Here is a 24,618-nt window from a genome sequence, read left to right as displayed (position 1 = left end):
AAATTGACTACTGCATTGTACCAAAAATGCATGGAGGTTGCAAATTCATCAGAAATAAAGAAACTCTCCCGGAAAAAGAAGAAAAATAAATAACTCTCTATAGATCACCTAGCAAACAATGACATAACCGAAATCTGCAGGCAGTAATCCATTCATATAGTAATCATCCTTCCTATCAAACATGTGACAACAACTATCAACTGTCCCAGGTAAAACGACAAGGAACACGCTGAAAAGTGAAAGAAGTTGAGAATGATGAAAGAAATGAAAAATAGATACAGTTTCTTTGCTTTTTGCAGCATACATGATGTCAGAAAACAAACATGAAGGCTTTCCACTAGCAATTCATGATGCAAAAATCGCAAAACTTCGAACACAATTTTAAGCAATGTAGCAATAACCATTATTAAAATATAAATATAGATTAATGGTCTCATGAAGTTGAAGCACCACAAGTATGCATCAAAAAAATTACTTTACATCACATTGAATAAGAACTGGCCAAGTCATTCCTCCCATATGGATGAATGCTCGATGCTTCCTTGTATTTGCTACAAATAGCGAAGAGCAAAGGTGGAAAAAGTTGCAAACTAGACAAATCATTCCTCCAATTGTTGACTCCTATCATCATAACAGCAAAAAGGCAAAGGAACTCATCAGAAACTTAAATAATATATGAATTTCAAATCCTAACCTACAACGAAAACCTCAAACAATCAAACTCGTGATCAATTATCTGAACAAAAAGCCACATGGAATTCAAGGAATTGCCCCTTGACAAACCTCGGAACCAAACTCGATTTCCCATCACCCATATCACCGAGAGGAGCCTGTAATTAAACGAAAAGCACAATTTCAAAAAAAAAAAAAAAAACAATACTATAGCACAAAAAATTGAAATTGAAACCCTAATTAGGTGTTGACTTATGAGCTTAGCATTTAGATTACTATTTCCGATTGTCGCCATGGAAATTGTAGATCAAAGACATGTGCTCATAGTTTTGAGTGAGCAGAGGTCCAACTGAGAGAGAGATAGAATGGGAAGACAAATAAATGAGAAAAGAGAAGAGTGGGAAAGCAAATAAATGAAAAAAGGGAAACCGAAGGCAGTTCGGATTACCTCTGTGAAAATGTAGTTCAGAGTTGTTTTGTTCTACTCTATTTTTACTCTGTTTCTCCTCTATCTACTTCGTTTGTACATAATCGCTCGTTGTTCTCCTCTGTCTCTCTTTTTCTTCGAGGGTTTTGGAGAAGAAAAACTCAAAAGTGATACAACCACGATACCTATTTACTTCAACCAATGATAGGAGCAAATTTTTCTTTCCTTTTTAAGAAAAATAATATTTTCTCCAATTTTCAATACAAATTTAAGAAAATATATAAATTTGCATAAAAATTTATGCATTTTTGAAACCTAACCAAACAAATGCAAATCTGAACAGGAGTGCAAATTTGTAACAGTTCAGGTTTGCACTCCAACCAAACGCAACCTATATAAAAATGCCATTATAGTATCTATTTTCATTATTTATACAACATAGTCTTATGTCAATTCCATTTTTCTAATAAGCAGCGTTAACCGGACTACACCAAACAAGTAAAAAACAATTGTACCAACTAGATAAGGAGGGGCAAGCATCAAAGGTGTCGTGACCTCTCCTTCCAAGGATTAGCTGAATTTGATCTCTGTGGGACCAATCGTAGCCATGAATGCAAATGAGAGACTGAGTTATTAGGGCTAATATGCATTTTATGATTGGTGTAGAGCAAAATGACTGATTTAAGAGCCAATCAAATTCAGCTATCCCACTATCCTCCTAGGATTTATGCTTGAGTTCCCAAATAATGCATCATAACCCCAAAAATTTTAATATTTGTTGCGTATATGTTTTGGGTATGGCTACTATTGGAGTTGGAAAATCCAAAATCTGATCTAGTCATTTTAGATTTGGATGACCAGTTTATATAATTAGATTAGTTTTAGATTTTATAATATGCAACCCTTTAATAATTGGATCGAATGAAGATTTGACCCATATGAACTGATTTAGTTCCACGTTCGATTAAATTTTACAATATATGGATATAACATACATACGATTATATAATTTATGATTAATAAATTAAAAGTTTCATATTTATATTAATTAATTACATGCCTTTTTTATTTAATCTTTAGTTTTGAAGATGATAAAGTAAATTGTGATTAAAGCATGACAGGTCCAAAATATGATTAGAGACCAGGGATGCTCATAAAGAAACCCGAAAAAAGAATCGAGAAGTCCTATTAACCAAATAAATCGGTATATATATGTAGGGTCGTAATTGGATCCGAATTGAGATCCAATTGGATTTGAAGACTTAGATTTGGATTCAAATCTGAGCAAACTCGAATTGAATTCGGATTTAATCTAACTACCTTTAATCTTTTAATCTTAAACATACTGAATTGATTAGATGTAAGTTCATATATAATATAATCTAATACATTATAATTTTATATATGATTGTATAAAATTGATATATTAAAATAATAAGTGAAATTGTCTAAAATTCACCATGAGTTTTCAACATTCCTCTTAAACTCACCATAACTTTTTCAACAAATCTAAAACTCACCTTCCGTTAATGCACCGTTAATATTTCTTAACAGAGGTGTCCAAAGCAGCATAAATAACAATTTTTATGACCAAATCACCCTTGAATGGCGAGTTAGAGGAAAAGGGTCTATTTCATTTTTCAATTTTCTTTTTTTACATTTTAGTGTTTTGTTATAATTTCTAATGTTTTTTTATAATTTCTGGTTTTTTTTTTACATTTTTCTATTTTTTTCTACTTTTCTATTTTCTAGAACCTATAAAATTTCCGGTATTTTGTGTTATTTGTTTGCAATTTTTGTGTTTTCTACAACCTATAGTTTCTATAATTTGAAAATGTTTTTTATTTTGTGTGAAATTTCTATAATTTTTTATATTTTTTACAATTTTTGCATTTTTATATATTTTATTTTTGAAAATATTATTTGAACTTTTCCTTTTTTATATCTAAATATTAAAATACATGTATATATTTTATATTTTATATTTTCTATGAAGGTTAAAATGGTAATATATTAATAGTCCTTAGTCTCTTTTACATCAAGTTAGTGACATGGTGAGTTTTAAACATTGAGAAATGTTGAAAACTCATGGTGAGTTTTTGACAATTTCTCAAATAATAAATATTATAATATAATCAAATTCATATTTTAATCAGATTGGATGGAGTCAAATTTGAATTTGATCCGATTGTTAATCAAGTGTAGATTCCAAAATTCGAATATGACCTGATTACATAAATACATCATCCAAATTCGAGATAATTGGATGGGTAAATTTCTTAAACTACCCTTACTGTTTAGCTATTTGACTAAGTGTACCCTTACTGTTTGAAATTTGACTAACACTACTCCTACTGTTTCTGACAATTGACTAATACTTCTCTTACCGTTAGCTCCCATTAATAGAAAGATGGAAAAGACTAATTTAGCCCTATTGTTTATGAGAACCAGTGAATGAATTGTCACACCCTTCATCCTCTTTCTTCTTCAACAATGGAGTGCTTTGTTGAAGAAGCAATGAACCAGTGAATCGAATAGGTGCGATGGCGACGACAACACCCTCTGAACCCATCTCTCTTTCTCTATCTTCGTCCTTTGGGCAATGGCGACGGCAGTGGCAACCTCCTATGAAACCCCTATCTCTTTCTCTCTCTTATTCTTTGGGCGATGGCGATGGTAGCGACAACCCCTTGTGAACTAGAGGAAATGAGTGGCGGTGCACCAGAGGTGATGAGCGGTGGTGAATAGAGGTGAACCAACGGTGAGTGGCAATGAACAAAGGTGAATTGGTGGCGGTGAACCAACGGCACCCCTCCGCCCATTCTCTCCCATTTCTATCTCTTTGTTCATTCCTTTATTTCCTCTTCTTCAAATCCCAAATCATCTGAAATATCATCGACCTCTGCTCAAACCAAAAACAACAATGGCAATTTTCTCTCATATCTCTCTTCTTTTCTCACACTTCATCTCCTTCTTATTTTTTTCTTCCCATTCTCTCTCCTCCGCGTCCTCTCCCTCATTTACTGTTGCATCATCGCCGCCGCTGCAACTCATCTGAACACAGGGGAGCATATGAGATGAGCGGTTTTCATTCGAACATTGAGACCAAAGACATGAGTGGCAATTGGCGGAGCATTCACATTATAATGATAAGAGCAGTTTTCAGTTGGACACCGAAACCAAAGACGGGGGCAACCATTGAGCATACTATGGAGCAATTGCAATACAAATCCACATTGTTCATCTTTTTAATATGACGAAAATAGGGGTGACGACTGCAAGTTCTCTTTTTGATCTCTTCTATCTCTTCTTTTCTTTCTCTCCTTCCACTTCTTTTTCTTCTTCCATAGAAAGAAGGGGAGAGAGAGACCAAGGACCAAGGGGGAAGGGGAGGTCTGAGAGAGAAGCAGAGGCAAAAGGGGTGGTCTAAGAATGGAGAGAGAGAGTGGGGGGTTCATGGAAGGAGGGTAATATTGCGTTTTGAAACAAATTTTATAAGTCACATGGGGTTACATGTGTAGAGATCGTAACAGAGAATTAACGGATGTTAATGACAGGGGTATAGTTAGTCAATTTTCAAACAGTATGGGTACACTTATTCAATTAGCTAAACCATAAGGGTAGTTTAAGAAATTTACCCTAATTGGGTTGGATGTCGGATTGGGCCTTGGATTTTCACATATAACTAACAAGCCTATATATATGTGTATATTATATTATTAACCTTATATTATATACATGTATTGTATATTATAATATACATATTTATAATATATTATGTATATAGTATTTATATTATATATTTATTTATAACATATTATACTATAAATATAAAAATTTGAAAGATTGAAGAGTCGAACCAGTCAAAACCAAACTGATCAATAATCTATTGATTTGGTTCGGTTTTGGTTCTAAATATTGCATAGTCAAAACCATGAACGCCCTATTAGAGACCCCTAAATCAAGTTAGATGTCCAATTGTAAGCCCAATTTGGGGATGGGGATGGTCCAACTTCAAAACGGTGGTTGTAGAGATTGATGGTTTAGGAAAGGGAAAGAGATAAAGCGTTGATCTCTCCTCCCTCTTAATGGGTTTAATCAATATGGTATTAAGGGGTCCCCATATGGGCATGATGTCCTCCTATGCCCTCTTTATAGTATTTTGGAACTCCATAATCTAGAATCTTCCTTTTCTTATCTTTGCCTATTTTGCCAATTCAATTAGGCTCAAACTACAAATATGTACAGCATAAATACATGCAAAACTGGTACAGCATAAATAGGTCAAAAATTTGCCTATTTTGCCAAATACTGCATTTGGAAGCAGTATAAATGCAAATATGTACAGCATAAATACATTCAAAATAATACAAAATATAAGGTTTTGCACTCTCATATTTACATTTGTACTCCTTCCAAATGCAGCCTTATTATTCCAAAGAAATACATTTAAAATACATGTGCTCGAGTAGGTAATTGGCTTGAATTGGCCTAATCAGATTTGTATCAAGTCAGTTGGGCCCATGTACTTATATAAATCAATGTTTTTTAACCTATTTTTGACCTAGTTAGTTGAACAACTTGAACTGCCACTCGATCAAGATTTCAGGTCGGCTTCAAGTAAAATCCAAAGAAGGTAAAAAAAGGTTGGCTTGCTCAAAACCCATATGACATAGACGGTTGAAGCATTGACTCGTTTGACCCGGTAGCCAGGTCATGGGTTGCAATACTATGCATGCAAATTTTAGGAGGCCATAACTTTGCACTCCAATGTCCTATTGATGTGTTTTTTTTTTGATTTTGGGTAATTTTACGAGATCCCCATTTTTTTCCCAAAAACACTTTGGCTTCAAATTGTAATTTTTTGTATATTTTTATAAATAAAAAAATTTTAAATTGAATTAAAAATATAAATTAAATATAAAAAGTTTAACATAATTATACATTATTTATTGATAAATATATGTTTATACATACCTATACACATATATGTACATGCATATATACACACAGATATAGTTGACGTAGCACGGGCTTACTTGTCCTACCCGTCCGATCAAATAGATGACCTGCGATCCAAAGGCAAAACTGGTTCTGACATTTAGGTTGGTTTTTAAAACACTAATATAAACCCATTGCCTTACACCAATCAAATTCGGAATTGAATTTTCAATAATCAAATAAAATTGTATTGTAGTTGGATATTTGGATCCAATCCAAATCCAACCCAATTACAGCCCTAGCCTTTAGTCTTGATTCCAAATGAATCTCACTATCTAACTCTCCAAATGCACCCTGGGTTAGGCTAAGATAGCATATAAGGCAACTTTTGGTGTTTAATATCAATAAAAGTAATATATTTAAAAAAATTAAAAAATAGGTTAACTTTTTAAAATTAATATCAATAAAGGGCAAAACATTGTTCATATTCTTCTTCTTGCCATTTGTTCATCAAAGCCGCTGCTCGCCACTGCTGCCTCTACCTCTGCCAACGTTGTTGGAGGTGGCCAGAGGCAGAGGTGGCGGTGGCGACACTGGTGGTCATTCATCTGCTCGTCACCACCACCACCTCTGTCTCCACCCATCTTTGACAATGTTGCCGGAGGCAGAGGAAAAGGTGGTGGCGTTGGAAAGAGAAACCACTAGCGTCGCCACCACCACCTCTGCCTTCGGCCACCTTCAGCAACATTGGTGGAGGTAGCAGCGGATGGCGGTGAACGATGACTCTAGTGAACAAATGGCAAGAAGAAGAAAATGAACGGTGTTTTTGCCCTTTGTAGATATTATTTTTAAAAAATTTACCTATTTTTAAAATTTTTAAATATATTACTTTTATTAATATTAAACCCCAAAAGTTGGCCTTATATACTAGAAACCCATGATAATATTCCACATTCCAGTCGAGGGCCATACAAACCCTACCACGAAGCCAATATTCTGGACGGTTCCAAAAAAAGTCCGATGACTTGACGTAGATCACCGGGCCCCACCCTAGGGCGCGCCTTCATCCCTCAAAAGTCCACTGCCCGACGGCCCCCACAGCAGTATCATCCGCGGAACCCATAAATAAATGAACCGAGCCAAATATAAATTAAAAACAAGCCCAATTCTTGAATCCTGATTTCCTCCAAGAAAACGAATTGGGGTTTTCGCGGTCGGGGCCAATCGATGCGGTCTTGGAGGAGTTGATGAGGCAGGCAGCGGCAACAGCAGCATGAGCAGCAGAGGCAGCATTGGGAGTTCCACCCACAACAACGCCACCGCCACCGCCAATAGCAGCAGCGGCAGCAATAGCAACAGCAACAAGCCGGCTTGGTTGCAGCAGTACGACCTGATTGGTAAGATCGGCGAGGGAACCTACGGCCTCGTCTTCCTCGCCCGAACGAAGTCCAACCCCAACCGCGGCAAGTGCATCGCCATCAAGAAATTCAAGCAGTCCAAGGACGGCGATGGCGTATCTCCCACCGCCATCCGCGAAATCATGGTATGCCTTGTTCTTGTTTTTTTCCTCTTGTTTTTGAAAACCCAAATTTGTTTCTGACTGGTGTGGTTTGCATCTTTTATCGTTTAGTTACTCAGGGAGATCAATCACGAGAACGTTGTTAAGCTTGTGAATGTGCACATCAATCATGCCGACATGTCGCTTTATCTCGCGTTCGATTACGCCGAGCATGATCTCTATGTTAGTATATTTGTTTTTCTTTTTAACTGCTGAGGCTGTTTTAGTTTTTGGTGTATTTGGAGAAATTGGATTGAGAATTGAGGGTACAAATTTGAGTACATGAAACGGAAGTTTCACTTTATTTGAAAATAATAGATATCATTGCTTTTGATTATAAATTTCAATGATCACCTAGTTGTGGATGCACTTGGATACATTTATTTATTTTTCTAGATTAGGAAAGCTTTAGGAAGAATCGTTGGGTTCCTCCTGTATAAATCCCTAAGATAGCGATAGGATAAGACCCGCTTGTAGTGTAATTAGCCGAAGGTTGCACAAAAGGGGTCATCTCGCAAACAGATATTTATGCAATCTTCCCTTTCCTGTTAACAAATCCTTGGCGTGGTGACCCTAGATGGGCAAACAATCTAGTGAAATGATGTCACATGGTTACAGCATACTCGAAATGTGGTAATAAGTGAACAACCAATTTCTAATTTCTTCCAGACGAGGCATACATTGCCAGTACAGATTCTCTTGAAGTTTAGAGGTTTGTCATCCAGATTTTATCAAGGAAAGCTGTTCATAGGAAGACCAAACCAATTCCCAAAGGCAGCTGGACTCCTTACTCTTAACTACAAAAATGCTAAAAGACTTAACGTTAAAAGAATCATTTTGATTTGGCATTTGTTGTTTAAATGCTGGATTTTCTTGCATTTCTTTTCAGATTTATTTATTTTTTTGGAGCATGTTTCATGATGTCACTTTGATTTTTTGTTTCTTGGAGCTTGGAACTTATGTGCACTGAGGTGGCATTCTATTAACCATGGTAGAGGATGTTACACTTTTTTGATCAGTAACAGCAGACTGAAACTTCATTGGATGTAACAAAAAAGAAAATATCCCAACATTGTGAAGAAATTGGAAGGAAAGGATGCCAGTACAAAACTGCCAAAGTCTCGCATTCAAATGCCCAAATATTTTTTTGATTGTAACAATCAAATTATTAAAGTTCATGAACATAATTCAAATTTACATAAGAGTATTTGTTGTGGACCAGCCGGCCAGCATAAACCACATATCCCTACAGTCCTTAAATCAGGCTCCCCTTGGAACCTCACCCCAATATAGTTCAGTCCTGATTACCCCATGTCTGCCTAAGGCATCAGCCATGCTATTTGCACATCTTGGAACCCACTGAAAAGTTGCTTCCAATTCTTCTTCCAATAACCTGATTTCCCTTGACATGCATCTGTATATCCAATTTCCTGGTGCTCTATTTCTTAGCCATCCCACAATTGCTTTGGAATCTCCTCCACTATAATCTTTTTGTAGTTAATTATCAAAAAAAAACTTTTGTAGTTCAGATTACTTCCCAACATTAACCTGTATAACTCTGCCATCAATTCTGTCCTTGTTGAGTCTCCATAACCAATCAATCCTGGAAACGGTGCCATAACTGTTTCAGACATCCAAATAGTTAAACACAATTTACAACCTTACCTGGGTCCATTGCCCTTTTTCCTGTTCAACCCTCCCATTTCCAAGGAATCAGCAGCCATATTTTCCAATCTTGAGTCCAGTTGAACAAGCAGTGTAGTAGTTCATGCTGGATGCTGGGGTCTTAGCTTCTCTTAATAGATACTTAAGGGATCAAGAGTGATTTTTATTTTTGTTGGGGGCCAATTGCTGGATCCTCCTCTATGAAACAAAAACCCCTTGAGGTGTGGTCTCCCCCAATGGCTGGGTGATTGAAATTGAACTTTGATGGTAGTAGTAAGTAGTCTGAGCAATCCAGGTCTGTCAGGAATTGTAGGAGTGATTAGAGATGATGTGGCACTATACGGGCTTTATTTTTGGGCCAAATTGAACAAGGTGGTGCTGTAACTGCAGATTTTTTTGCTGCAGTATCTGGGTTAACGATGGCTAGAGACATGGGAGCAGAATATTGGTTCTTGAAGATGACTCGAAACTGGTAGTGGGGTGGTTAAAGAAAGGTGAAGGGGTGATTTGGAAGCTTAGAAATGAATACAGGCATTTCAAATGGCTTTCAAGAAATATGACGATTCAGATCAAGTGGGTTAGGAGATCTGCCAATAGTTTAGCGGATGGTTTAGCAAAACAAGGAGTTCATAGACAACAGATCTACTGGGCTCAGTGGTAGTAAAGGTTGTGATACAGCTGGGTGGGACTGCTTTGTATTGGGTTGGACAGTTTCTTCACAACTTCTGGTTGTAATGTTTATCTTTTATTAATGAATGAATGAATGAACTTCTGTGTTGCTGATATAAAAAAAAGGCAATTTTATTTTATTTTATTTATTTATTTTTCATAAGCAACAGGAAAAATTTCATTAAGCAAAAGAACACCACAACAGCTCCTCCACAGAGGCCAAAGAAAACATAAAACAGAAATCTCTTACATATTACATGCCTGAACTGCCAAGGAATTTGATCTTAAGATTTCATCCATGATATGATTATTTGACAACCCCCCTTGATTACTATATTCCTTAAACCCTACTGCAATATCAATTTGAGCTATTGAATTAAGGCTAAGAACTCTGCCCTTAGGGAGTTCCCAAACCCAGTTGGCCCTGAATAATTGAGAATTGTATTACTATGAGAATCCCTAACCACTCCTCCACACCAGATTCCCTGGGATTCCCAAGGCAGCACCCATCAAAGTTTAGTTTGCATCTCCCATCCCCTGGTGGGCTCCACTTTACCACCTTCTGAGAGGCCAAGAGTTATCACTCCTTTAAAGGAACAGGCCAATTTGTACTTGGCAGTCTCCTTCACCAACAGTTTATTCCAGCACGAGGAACAGGTCAGTCTTAATCCCTGGAGCAGAGCAAGAAGTTCAATCCTTGTAGGCATTCCTCTACCTGCTGGACCCAAATGGCTAAGCAGGATATTTCTATTATGATCTCTGAATAAACTCCAAATTTCTGTAGACCTTGGGTTACTAAAACAGCATCCACTGAACTTCAATTTTATCATCCCCATCTCTGCTGCTGTCCAAGATTGAATAGCTTGCTATTTTCTAGAGGTAAAATCTTCCACCATTAGTCAACCTCTCAAAACGGAGTCCACTATGATCTCCACAAACTCTTCTTCCTTGGTCAGTACTTGATGTGCCATCAATATCTGTTTCTTGGTTTCTATTCCTTCCTCAAGGGGTAATCAATTTCAACTTTGATGTTTGTTAATTGTGAAAATCCAAGATCTCCACTTCTCTAGTCTTTTTTTTTTTTTGGAGGGGCTTCAGAGACAGTATTTCTTTTCTTTTCTTTTCAGGATCAATTGAATCAGGGGATTCCAGGGGAGCAAAAATCCTTACGCTTTTATATGGCCTCCAAGCTGATATTTTCAATTGGATTTAGTGCAATGATGGTGGAGGGGGAACTCGGACTGTCAGTGGTTGGATGAGAAAGGGACCAGTGGTCCTTTTCCATTGATACATTGTGTTAAAGATTGAGTCTTGGCAACTAGGTTGAATATTTTGCTCCATTCAGTGTCACAATATGCCAACCCTGGCATGGTCTCATCTGGGAGTAGCGTAGAGAGTAGTTATCTATGAAACTTCTTGTTATTAGGACTCTTCTAGGATTCCCAGATGGGTATTATTTTACTGCTTGAATAAAATTTATTGATGAAAGAAAAGAGCATATTAACAAATGTTCCCCCCCCTCTTTTGTGCTGCAAGCCTTCAACAGTTGGGAAGACTGAGATTCATGTTTATGATTTAAAAGGCTTACTTGCAATTTTAGTCAATACACTGTCATATCTTCACTGTTTCTTCCTCTTGATTTTTGTGACAGGAAATTATCAGACATCATAGAGAAAAAGTTAACCATTCTATCAATCAGTACACAATTAAATCATTGCTCTGGCAGTTGCTCAATGGGTTGAACTATCTTCACAGGCAAGGCTTTCACTTGCATGATACTGGTGTATGAGTTAGATAGTTCTACTAGCAGTTCTTAACCTGGAATTCATCCAAGACTCTGGCCTCTGGGCAAACTCTTATTTATTTGTTTCTTCATATATTTTGATTCACTGCAGTAATTGGATTATACACCGAGATCTAAAGCCATCAAACATTTTGGTATGGTTGCTGAACTCATGGTGCCACTTCCTTCTAGCAAATATGTTGAGATTATTATTTTTTCAAGTGATAATTTATGAACAAGTTTACATTTATGCTGCTTGCTGCTTTAGGTTACATATGCTACCATTTGCTTATGAAGACTTTTCTATCGTCCAGGTTATGGGTGAGGGAGAAGAGCAAGGCGTTGTTAAAATTGCTGATTTTGGACTTGCAAGAATATATCAAGCTCCATTGAAGCCTTTATCCGAAAATGGGGTATGGTACCCGCAGTTTTCTTCAGTCACAATCAGTACTTATTTTTGCAGATCTATGCAACTTTTCTTTGCTCTAAGTTTAAAATGCAGACTGATACTAATAAAAAAAATGTGGACAGATACTATGACCTGTTTGTTTTGGTAAACTACATTTGTACTTATGCATGCATCTAATTGGTGAAAAACTGGAAGAATTTCTTCAAGAATTTCATGGAATGTGGTTTGTAATATTTTTTCTTTTTGCTTATGCATTATTATTTGAAGAAAATATCTAGCACATTAGCATGAATGTTCAGAACATCCATGCTAACTCCACTTGCTAAAAAAAGATCTTCCTTATCATTAGATTTTATTGGGAAAGTAAGAACAATATGTTCAAAGAAGAGGCTAAATCTCAAAAATCCTCAATGACACTAAACAACTTCTGTGTGCGTTCACAATCTAATAAAATGATCCCAGTCTCTAGCTCAGGCTGCTTATTATCTAATTGTGTCGACTGATTTTGGCTTTTAAGCAATGAGATAGAAAGTGAATTCCTACAAGTTGGGTTACTCCGATTGATAAAAAAAGTTGGATCACTCCGGTTTGATCTCTTCTGACTGTGATGAACCTCATAATAATGTCATATGTTGAATACTATTTTCAAGGAATGAGAATTAATGCAACTAGCAATGCAAGAGTTCTTCCTGGCTAATTTCTTTTCAAACATGGGATAAACACTCCAGCCTTGTTGGCCAAATTTGTGGCTTTTGGTGTTATATGAGCTGAGAAACTCAGAAAGCTGTACTTAATCCATGTTTGGTAAAAAAACTGGAAAGCCAGAAATAGGCTTACATTGTGTAGAAAAATTGACTTTTCGGTGAAGCTATCTTAAGTACCTTCTCCAGAGTGGTTCGGTCAACGCAGAAGCCCTCCCAAACGGGGCTTCAGTCATAACTGTTGTCAGTTGTTTATGTATTTCAGGTTTAGTACCATAAGGGTACTGTTGTGATTTTTCCTTTGTTTATATTGTTTGACTGTACTAGTATAAATAATAAAATCATTCTTTTGCCCCCTATGTTCTGGAGGGCTTTCAGTCACTCGACTCACCTCTCTTCTCTCTTCTCTCTTCTCCTCTCCTCTCTTCACTTGCTCTTGCTCAACATGGTATCAGAGCAAGTCGTCCAGGCCTGAAGGGTGGTGTCAAGTTAACTACTGTTGCATCCAGTGCTGTCTCCAATCGAACTCCTGATCTGGTGAAGTCAGTTTGACCCAGAAGTTCAGAGTTTTTTCATCTTCTAGCCCAGAAATTGCTCCTCCTGTCTACTTGACTGTAGAGAGACTATTGTTTGCAGTTCTTAGAGGGTGTTCTGTCTTCAGAAATTGCTCATTTTTTGTTCGATTGCCTATTGTTTGAGGATTCATAGGAGCTCTGGTTTACAGTCAAGGAGTTATGGTTTACCATAAGGCAGACAATCATTTGAAACTAAAAGAGGTACTATCATCATTGTCTGTTTGGATGCCTATTGTTTGCTGAACTGTTTGGTGACTGTTCGGCTACCCTACTGTTGTCTGTTTGACTGATGAACTGATGAACTGTTTGATGCCTATTGTTTGTGAACTATCATCCTTGTCTGTTCGGATGCCTATTGTTTGTTGAACTGTTTGATGACTGCTCGGCTACCCTACTGTTATCTGTTCGACTGATGAACTGTTCGACTGCCCTACTGTTAAGCGACTGTATTCTTTAACACAATAACTGTATTGTGGTCTGTTGATGGTCTGTTTTTAGTCAACTAATTGTTGGTATTGTGGTCTGTTGATGGTCTGTTTTTAGTCGACTAATTGTCTACTCAACATTAATCTTATTAATTGACTGTTCGACTATCCTATTGATCTCCTTGACTGGTTAGCTATCAGCCTTACTAGGTAGGTCATTCAGACCTGTTCTTGTACTGCAACAGCAGTGTGCAGACTTGTTTCAGTGAAACCGTAGGTCAGAAGGACCTGTTTCAGTACTGCAACAGCAGTGTTTAGTTTGTTATTTGTTCTCAGTGAAACTGTAGGTCAGAAGGACCTGTTCTTGTACTGCAACAGCAGTGCTCTTTCTTTTGTTCTCAGTGAAACCGGTGGTTAGAAGGACCTAAGTACTGCAACAACAGTGTTTAGTTTGTTATTTGTTCTCAGTGAAACTGTAGGTCAGAAGGACCTGTTCTTGTACTGCAACAACAGTGCTCTTTCTTTTGTTCTCAGTGAAACCGGTGGTCAGAAGGACCTATCTCTGAAATAGTCTTGTACGGCTGTACCTTTTTTGGTTGCTGTTTCAACCTTTTATTTAGATATCATGGGCAGTGAAGATTCAACCACATCTGGAGTTTCCTCAATGCTGAATGGAATGGGTGGGGGTGACCTATCATTTCCCATTGATGTTGTCCCTCTTGAATGTTTAAATTACCTGGAGTGGTCAAGAGGGATCAATTTATACATCACTGCAAGGGGGAAGATAGGCTATATTAATGGGAGGATAAAAGAACCATCCTCCGGGAGTGCTGAATATGATAGATGGAATCAGGAGAACGATATTGTTATGTCCTGGCTCTTGGTTTCCATGCAACCTCAAATCAGGAAGAATTTCACGTGGATTGAAACAACGAATGAAATCTGGGAACAAGCAAAGTCTACCTATTCATAATTGCAACACTATGCCAAAATTTATCAACTGCAGGCAGCATCTTCTACTTGTAGACAGGGGGAGAGGTGTTTATCGGTCTATTACTCTGACTTAACATCTGTCTGGAAGGAGTTGGATCACTACCAGAGTGTGGATTGGAAGTGTGATGAGGATGCTAAGAAGTACAAACAGCTTGTCTCCCAGCAAAGGGTGTTTGCATTCTTACATGGTTTGAATCCTATGTATGAATCTATCAGGGTTCAGATTCTCAGCTCTAAGGATCTCCCTTCCGTTCAAGAAGTCTATGCTCTTGTACAATTTGAAAAAAGCAGGAGAAATTTGATGAACAACCCTGGTGGGGATGCTGTTGTGTTAGTTGCAAAAGGAGGTGTATCTACTGGTGTGGGATCTTCTTCCCGGAAAGGAGATCTCCAGAAAAATACAGAGGATAAGGAAAAATTGTGGTGCACTCATTGCCAGAAACCCGGACACACCAAAGATACCTGTTGGGATCTTCATGGGAAACCAAAATGGGCTCAAGATCTGACTAAGAAGCAAGGTTCAGAGATGAATAAGAAGTACGGACAACAAATTACAAAGAAACATCACATGGCCAGCATGGCTACTCGGGAGAATCAGCCCCCCATTTCTACTGTGACTCAGACACATCTCACTGGACCTGACCCGAGGGAGGACATTATGAATTCCTTCCGTGACCATATGGCATTGTCGTCTTGGTCATTTGTCCTTTGAGTCGATGAAAGTTATATTCTCAGAACTGTTTAAGTCAATGTCTGTTTCTGATTTTTCTTGTCAAACGTGTCAGTTGAGTAAGCATTGTAGAACTCATTTTCTTCAAAGAAATAGTAAATCTGAATCTCTGTTTCACATTGTTCATTCTGATGTGTAGGGCCCTGTTACTTTACCATCTGAGTGTGGCTACAAGTATTTCATTACCCTCATTGATGATTATTCTAGATATACTTGGGTATACCCGATGCAAACCAGGGAAGAAGTACAAAAAATTATTCAAGATTTCCAACGGATGGTCTTCACTCAATTTCAAAATGAAATCCAAATTTTCCAATCAGACAATGCAAAAGAATTTTTTCATAGTGACCTCACGGAATTTTTTGTTTCGCATGGTTCCCTTCACCGTAGCTCTTGTGCCCGCACACCGCAACAAAATGGTGTGGCCGAACGGAAGAACCGACATCTCCTTGAAGTGGCTCGAGGTTTACTACTTCATATGAATGTTCCCCAACGGTTTTGGCTTGAAGCTGTTCTTTGTTCCACTTACCTTATAAACCGTATGCCCTCTCGTTGGTTAGAGTACAAAGCCCCACATCAACTTCTCTTTCCTAAAGCTGCCATTCTTTCTATTCCTCCTTGTGTCTTTGGTTGCCGGTGTTTTGTCCAAAATCTGTCTCTCACCCGTGGGAAATTGGATTCTCATGCTATCCTTTGCATATTTCTTGGTTATTCCTTCACTCAAAAGGGATACCGTTGTTTTGATTCCGTTTTTCATAAATTCTATGTCTCCATGGATGTTTCTTTCTTTGAAGATGCGCCTTTCTTTCCTGTTTCTCCTCAAGGGGAGTGTAGGCATGAGGAGAAACTAGTTCAACTTCCCTCTCTCCCTGACCCTCCACCTTTTCGTGTTTTTTCTCGTCGTCGCAAAGGCCAACCAAATTCAAGAGCTGTAGAGAATTCGAAAGCCATACCTCCAGTGCCACCAGACTCCTCGGGGGAGGATCATACTCACTCAGGTATTTTGGCTCCCAATGATGTCCTTGAATCTATTGAAAATGATTCCTCTACTGCTAATGATCTTGACTGTCCTATTGTTCACAGGAAGGGTGTTAGATTGTGCACCACTAAACATCCCATTTCCAACTTTGTTTCCTATGAGAACATTTCATCCTCATTCCGCGCCTTCCTTACCTCTATTGACAGTGTCCCTATCCCTAAGAATGTGGCAGAAGCTCTTTCAGTTCCTGAATGGACAAATGCCATGAGGGAAGAAATTAATGCCCTTCACAAAAATGGCACATGGGAACTTGTTGATCTTCTTAAGGGAAAGGTTCTAGTTGGATGTAAATGGGTGTTCATAGTCAAGCATAAGGCTGATGGAACAGTAGAAAGGTATAAAGCTCGCTTAGTGGCAAAGGGATTTACTCAGGTGTATGGAGTTGATTATGTAGAAACTTTTGCCCCCGTTGCCAAGATGAATTCCATTAGTGTCATTTTCTCTCTTGCGGCTAATCTGGATTCGGTTTTACATCAGCTGGACATCAAGAATGCATTCTTGAATGGTGACCTTGAAGAGGAAGTGTACATGATTCAACCTCCTGGTTTTCTAGCCCAAGGCAATGAATAGAAAGTGTGCAAGTTGAAGAAGTCTGTATACGGGCTGAAACAATCACCTAGAGCTTGGTTTAGTAGATTCCATGTGGCAGTTCAGTAGAAAGGATATAGGCAATGTCAATCAGATCACACACTATTTGTGAAAAAAGGAGAAGGTAAAATTGCTGCTCTAATTGTATATGTGGATGACATAATTGTTACTGGTGATTGGGAGGATGAAATTCAGAAATTGAAACTTTTTCTTGCCACTTAGTTTGAAGTGAAGGATCTAGGACCTGCCAGATATTTCCTTAGAATTGAAGTTGCCCGACCAAAGAAGGGTATCTTCATTTCTCAAAGGAAATAAATTAGGAGACAACTGGAAAGGTGGGGGTGAAGCCAGATGACTCTCCCATTGACCCCAACCATAAATTAGGAGACAACTGTGGTGAATCGCTCAAGGATGTGAAACAGTTTCAGAGGCTTGTAGGGAGATTGTTATGTGGGCCCTGCCCTACTGGTGTTGCTGGGCGGTGTGCATGTCTCGCGGTGCTGCTGCCGTGCGGCGCGTGCTGCTGCCGTGAGGTGCGTGCTGCTGCCGTGCGGTGCGAGCTCCTGCCTAGTGCTTCTGCCATGCGGTGCGTGTTGTGCGTTGCCGGGCGGTGCGTGCTGCGTGCTGCGTGCTGCGCGCTATCGGCGGTGCGTGCTGCTGCCTATGATTGCGCCGTAGTGCGCTGTCGGATGGTGTGACCATAACAAAGTTATCACAGGCGAAGTGTGTACCCCCTATGTCACTTCTGAGAACCAGCTTGTAGACATCTTTACAAAGGGTTTAAACCTTTCCAGACATCATGATCTTTGTGACAAGTTGGGCATGATTGATATCTATGCTCCAACTTGAGGGGGAGTGTTGTCAATTGTTTATGTATTTCAGGTTTAGTACCATAAGGGTACTGTTGTAATTTCTCCTTTGTTTATATTGTTCGACTGTACTAGTATAAATAATAAAATCATTCTTTCGCCCCCTATGTTCTGGAGGGCTTTCAATCACTCGACTCACCTCTCTTCTCTCTTCTTCTCTCCTCTCTTCACTTGCTCTTGCTCAACAATAACCACTCAAAGCAGTTTACATCCTTGAGTTTTTGGATTAAATGAGAGTACTGACTTCGTGAACTGGTGAGACATGTCAATGTCCTTACCCTCAACTAAAAACCTTCAAGCAGACCTAAGTTCTTTGCTTTGCTCATTTATTTATTCAATCATCTCTTACAATGATAAACAGGAAGGAAGATAGAACACCCTATCTAGTACCTAATTTTTCTTAGAGAAAACCCTTTGGGAATCATTAATGGAGAAATATGCAGATGATATACAATCATAAATCCTTTGAATCAACATCAAGCAAAAGCCCTTCTCCTTGTTGGGTGGTGTAAGATCCCCCAGTTATATCTAACATTGCTTTCATGATTTGTATTTCTTTATTGGGGAAAAGTCTAGCTAGAGGCAATTTGATGAAAAAAAATGAGGTATGGAACTTCCTACAGCCAACTGAACTTTCTGTCAGTTTGGCGTTGAATTGGCAGACCATCTCTTCATTCACTTTTCAGTCAGCCCCTTTCTTGCAGATTCTCAACCTTAGTTGGTATTTCCCAGAACAGTACATAAGCCAGGATGGCACTTCAAAGAGTTAAATAGGAGCATAAATTAGCCTGGGGTTCTATCCCTTCAGCAGTTATATGGTCTTTTTGGACAGAACAACATATGAGACTATTTGACAACAAAACACCTCAGGAAGAAGTGTTAAGGAATGCTGTGGCAGACTTAAATCAAGGTTGTCAGTAACAGGCTTTCAGGGATATTCCTCATTTATCCTATTTTCTGTTGCTACTATGTTTGATTTTTTTTGACCATTTTTTATGTAACTTGATGAGGAGTATCAGCAGTTCTGTTTTGTTCCTCATTTATCCTATTTTTTGTTGACCATTGTTTTATGAGATGGTAGATCATGTAGATGAAGAGATCTGGCTGATTGGGAGATTAAAAGTTTCTCCCCAATCAGCAGCCCATTTTGTTCTTCTAGTTCTATGTTACTGCTATCTCTCTTCTTCTTCTTTTCTGTTTCTTTTACTGTTATGGACCATGTTCAAATGCCTTGCATTTCAAAAGAAGAAAATACAAGCACCAAGCCATTTTCTCCTTGTGCAAGACCAACTTTTTCTGAAAATAATTAGGAATCTCTATTTAACAGTCTTTTTTCTCAAGTAGTAAAATAACATATTTTACAACCTCTCCAAGTCTTCTAGATTGAATATTAGAGATAATTTTGTACACATCATAATCAAGATAATATCTCTGGAGTACAGCATCTAGTTTTACACGTTTTTTTGATTAATGAAATTCTATACTCTACCTTTTCTCAAAAGAGAAAAAAAGATACTAGCTCTAGAGTCAACAGATCAGCTTAATGTGTCCTATGAACTGCTGCAAGCACTAAGTTCTTCATATGTGCTGCATAGGCACCTCAAGATAGGTTCTTTGTCCATGTTGCACACTTCAAAATTTCCACTTCTTAGTGTACATTTGAAGAATATTGTACACGCAGTCCACTTTTTAGTGTACATTTGAAGAATATAGTGCATGCAGTGTCCTTGCCATGTCCGTATATGTTCAACAGTGAATATTCATATAATGAAACCCATGGACTACCCTTCTTAAGGATTATCATCTCATGAACTGCAAGGGGCTTATTAGTGGTATGTGGGTCTCCACAAGGACGTACTCAAATAGATATATCTTCCAAATATGGCCTTTTGCAGCTGGAAATGATTATGTCTAAGATCTATAAAAATATATCTAATAAGTAAATGTTCTTGTGTATCTATATTTTATACTTTTCTCAAATTTATTTATTTTTTCTTACAGTTCTGCTTCTCTTTTATGTTAATATTTGATGTAAATGCTTTTGGCAGGTTGTTGTAACTATTTGGTATCGGGCACCTGAGCTACTTCTTGGGGCTAAGCACTATACTAGTGCTGTTGGTATCCTGTGATAATAGATCATACTACATATTTTTTGCAAATAATTTTGTTTGTTATGATACAAATCATTGAAAACTGAATAACAATTTTGTTTATTTAAAAACAAAATAAGAGTGTAAAATATTCTCTTAAGAGAATAGCTTTGGTTTTTATTTTCTTTCATTCTTTAAAATCATTGAAAACTGAACAAGGTTTGTTCATCTCCAAGTGGAAAATTTCCCCTAAAATTATAATTAGATATGTGGGCTGTTGGATGTATTTTTGCTGAGTTACTGACTTTAAAGCCACTTTTTCAAGGAGCAGAAGTTAAAGCCACACCTAACCCCTTTCAGGTACTAGACTGGTTTTGATGCACATTGATGTACATCGTTTTTCTTCCTTAATTGATCCTTGTTTTAATTACAATATATGATTCCTAATATCTTTGTCAATTTTTAACATATTCTATTCATTGTTTCCTAATATTTTATTAACTCATTCAGCTTGATCAGCTTGACAAGATATTTAAAGTCCTAGGTAAGAGACCATTGATTTGATATTTTCTGTCTTTTGGGATTTGCTGCAAAATGTTTTAACAATCTATCTTTTCAGGCCACCCCACGCAAGAAAAGTGGCCAACACTTGTAAATCTTCCACATTGGCAATCAGATCAACAGCATATCCAAGGGCGTAAGTAGTAAGTTTTATTCTCTGCCACCTTCTTGGGTTAAATTTTCTCTTGGATTTACTCTTCTAGGGATTTATTATCTATTATTTTGGATCTCTTTCTTTCATACTAATCTCCCCTGCTGTTTTGCTGGCAGTGACAATCCTGGTCTCTACAGTGTTGTTCATCTATCTCAGAAAAGTCCTGCATATGACCTCCTGTCAAAGATGCTTGAGTAAGTACTTTCTTTGAATATGGTAATGATGAAATGCGATGTTATAGTGCCGTCAAGGGGTACTAACACTTTAGTATGTGATATAGAGTTATTTATGATTAAAGAAAATTGCAGTTACTTTGAATTTGGATTTTATTCCATAGTTCCAGGGCCATTCTTTTCTTTTATTTTGGGGGTGGGGTTGGGTTGGGGAGGGCGTATGGCTCCCCCTGTTTTAACCTCTAGTTATTTTGTAGGCAATTTCTATGGGTTAAAAGTTCTCATAAAAGATGGGTTCTTTGTATTAGTGGTGTTATTGGTCCTATGCTTGGGGAGGTTAGAAGTCTAAAAGATACTGAAATGGAGAAACAAGACTTAAATGATAGGGCTTAAAGGGGATAAATTTTCTAGGAGTGGCTCATGCTACTGTGGGGAGTATGGGCGAAGAGAAACTGTTGAAGATTAATCAGTTTTATGATGATTTTTTGAGTATAGATGTTTTATGTTAGTTGTTAGATAGGAGGTGGGGACCACAGTAGTTATGCGAGTCCAATTTTTTTTATGTTTTTTGAGTGTTATATATGTTGTTTTATGTTTTGCTGCCCTATAAGGGCATAAATGCCTTTGTACTGTTATATTATTTTTAGTATAAATAATAAGTGAAGGGGGTGGCTAGATGATTTTTCTCTTTTCTTTTCAACTTTTCTTCTCTTCTTCTCCTTTTCTCTTCCTTCTCTCTTCAAGAAACTACTTTTCTTTCATATTTTTTTAATTCAACAGATTTCTACTTGGTATAAGAGCATCGACTAGGGTTTCTTGAAGCATTCTCATGCAACCCTAGATCAGCTGACTGACTGAAGTAGTAAATGGCTGATCGATCTGCTATAAATTGCCCAGTTCCTGGATTTTTTGGTGGGATCTAGTCATCAAGAAGGTGATCTACTGTTCGGCATCAAAATTAGGAAGAACTGGAGTATGGGGAAGAGTCCCAAAAAAGTTGGACTATTTGTTTTTGATATGATCTTGGGTGCCTAGGTATTGTTAGTTCTCTTTTGATTTTCTAAAGAGGGCGGTTTGGTTTCTTGGATTTTCTGGGCCTCGCAGAGTGATCGATTCACTTTTCTCTCTGTTGCGAGGCGTGGGGAGGAGAGAGATTTCCCTCCAGCTAGGGTTTTCTTCTTTCGGAAGGGCTGGTTTCTATGTGTGTGATATTAAATTATTTTTTAAAGGTCTTCAATTTATTTTTTCTTACTGTTGAACTGCTTTAAGTAAGATGGAGAGTTGGAATACCGAGATGAAATCCACCGGTACTGTGGGACTAGGTGTTGGAGGTAGTAGTGATATTTTTGGGTCTGGGATCATTACTACAGTAAAACTTGATGGTACAAATTATTTGGAGTGGGCACAATCAACTAAAATGGCTATTGGTGCCCATGGAAAATTAGGGTATCTCACTGGGGAGGAAAAGAAACCTAATACAGACTCTTCCCGATGGGTGCAGGAGAATTACATGGTAATGTCCTCCTGGCTGTGTAATTCTATGTTACCTTATATTGCAGAAAATTTCCTAAGGACTAATACTACTAAGGAGATTTGTGATAGAGTGACTAAAACCACTCTTAGAAGCAAAATGAAGCCACAACCTATCGGTTAAGAAATCAGGTGATAAGTATGAAACATGGAGAAAAATCTCTTGTTGTGTATGTCTCCATGCTGAAAACCTTATGGCAGGAAATAGATCCCTTAGAATCTGTGGTATGGAAAAGTGTAAATGATGCGACAACTTATCACAGACTGGTAGAGAGGAATAGGGTTTTTGAGTTCTTGGTAGGGCTGAACCTTGAATTTGACATTGCTAGGCAACATATTCTTTGTAAGGAGGGTGTGACACTCTCTCAGGCCTTTGCCTTTGTCTCTGGAGAGGAGAGTAGGAGAAATGTAATGTTGAGACAGCCTGGGATTGACTAGTCGGCTATGGTTGGTACAATAAAACCTAAGCCGAATGGAGACAGGGAGAGTAGTGAGACTAGAAGGGAAGATAAGAAGAACTTAGTGTGTGATTATTGCAAGAAGCTTAAGCATACCAGGAACACTTGTTGGAAGTTTCATTCAAATCATATGCCTACTCGACTAAGAAACAAGAAGGGAAATACAAATGTAGCCACTACAGGAGACTCTTCAGCCCCTCTTTCCCAAACTGATTGGGAATCCATTGCAGTAGCAACAATGAGAACAAAATTGGAGAGGTTTGGACAACTTATGAGTAAGAAAGATTCACCCAGCTCTAGCCTTCCAGATGGACAGAAGAATGCAGGAGCCAACTACACCACTTCCTTCTCACATACAGGTAGTTCATATGCAATTGCAAATCTTGCATCCACTTCAAGTAAGGAGGGACCTCCTTGGATTATAGACTCAGGAGTATATGAGCATATGACTTATGTGCCTACCATTTTTAGTTACTATCAGTTGTGCTCTGGTAGAGACAGAGTCTCTACAACAGATGGTTCACATATGCCCATTGCTGGGAAGGGGACAGTTAGAGTGACCAATGATATAACTCTATCTTCTGTTTTACATGTCGCTAGACTTCATACCAACCTACTGTCTGTTGGTTCTTTGACAAAAAAATTGAATTGTTCTGTGATCTTTTTTCCTAGTAATTGTGTTTTGTAGGATCTGGAGTCAAAGAAGATGATTGGGAGTGGTCGTGAGGTGAATGGAGTCTACCTTCTGGATGAGATTCCGAGACATTAGGGCCATCATGTTAGTAGAAACAGTAGTAGTGGGTTAGAGTCAGTGAATCAGATTATGCTTTGGCACAATCGCCTGTGACATCTTTCTTTTAGTTCTTTGAAATGTCTTTTCCCAAAGTTGTTTGAGTTTGTTTAGTTATCTACTTTGGAGTGTGAGAGTTGTCAGTTAGGAAAACACTGTAGATAGTCTTTTAAACCAAGTAATAAAAGATGTACTTCTGCTTTTAATATTGTTCACACTGATGTATGGGGCCATATCATATCCCTTCCATGGGAGGATTCCATTACTTTCTCTTCTTTGTGGATGATTATACACGATATTTTTGGATATATTTGATGAGATCACGTGATTAGGTTCCTAACTTGGTAAGACAGTTCCACTAGATGGTTCTCACACAATTTGGTGTGAGAACTAAGGCTTTTAGATCAGATAGTGCTAGAGAGTACTTTGAGAAGGACCTGACCACGTATCTCTTAGAACATGGTGTAGTTCATTAGAACAATTGTGCATATATACTGCAACTGAATGGAGTTGTTGAGAGGAAAAACAGACACATCATGGAGGTGGCAAGGAGTCTTATGGTGTGTGCTCCAGTTCCTGTGCAGTTCTGGGGAGATGCAGTTCTTACAGCCCTGCGTTTGATTAACTGTGTTCTTTCATGGACTTTGGGGTTTAAGGTGCCATTTAGTCTTCTTTTACCAGATAGGGAGATATTTCATATACATCTGAGGGTTTTTGGTTGTGTTTCTTTTGTTCACATTCTTGACCATCATTGCAAGAAATTGAATCCTAAGGCCAAGAAATGTGTTTTTCTTGGGTATGCTCAGAACCAAAAAGGG

At 38.0% G+C, this 24,618-nt stretch overlaps 1 protein-coding gene and 1 long non-coding RNA gene across 2 annotated transcripts in view; one reads left to right on the top strand and one right to left on the bottom strand.

The window, feature by feature from the left end:
• Nucleotides 1–379: 379 nt before the first annotated feature.
• On the bottom strand, nucleotides 380–1,460 carry LOC148851953 (uncharacterized). Its single transcript, XR_016099997.1, has 4 exons — nucleotides 1,121–1,460; nucleotides 949–1,021; nucleotides 784–830; nucleotides 380–621 (listed from the first exon to the last, which is right to left on the bottom strand). It is a non-coding gene; the product is annotated as an uncharacterized LOC148851953 (long non-coding RNA).
• Nucleotides 1,461–6,992: 5,532 nt separating this feature from the next.
• CDKE;1 (cyclin-dependent kinase E;1) overlaps nucleotides 6,993–24,618 on the top strand; it is a 54,251-nt gene continuing 36,625 nt past the window's right edge. The window contains exons 1-10 of the mRNA XM_088944719.1: nucleotides 6,993–7,583; nucleotides 7,671–7,781; nucleotides 11,584–11,687; nucleotides 11,828–11,870; nucleotides 12,030–12,128; nucleotides 20,093–20,162; nucleotides 20,400–20,494; nucleotides 20,645–20,678; nucleotides 20,754–20,838; nucleotides 20,966–21,043. Coding sequence (XP_088800845.1) covers nucleotides 7,314–7,583; nucleotides 7,671–7,781; nucleotides 11,584–11,687; nucleotides 11,828–11,870; nucleotides 12,030–12,128; nucleotides 20,093–20,162; nucleotides 20,400–20,494; nucleotides 20,645–20,678; nucleotides 20,754–20,838; nucleotides 20,966–21,043 — 989 coding nt within the window. The 5' untranslated portion in view covers nucleotides 6,993–7,313. The remainder of the gene's footprint in view (nucleotides 7,584–7,670; nucleotides 7,782–11,583; nucleotides 11,688–11,827; nucleotides 11,871–12,029; nucleotides 12,129–20,092; nucleotides 20,163–20,399; nucleotides 20,495–20,644; nucleotides 20,679–20,753; nucleotides 20,839–20,965; nucleotides 21,044–24,618) is intronic.

The sequence above is a fragment of the Nelumbo lutea genome, chromosome 5 (genome assembly GCF_056320005.1).
Source record: "Nelumbo lutea isolate HS-2025 chromosome 5, American lotus-T2T, whole genome shotgun sequence".
Taxonomy (NCBI): Eukaryota; Viridiplantae; Streptophyta; class Magnoliopsida; order Proteales; family Nelumbonaceae; genus Nelumbo; species Nelumbo lutea.
The sequence above is the reverse complement of the archived record's forward strand: the minus strand, read 5'-3'. Positions and strand labels throughout refer to the sequence as shown.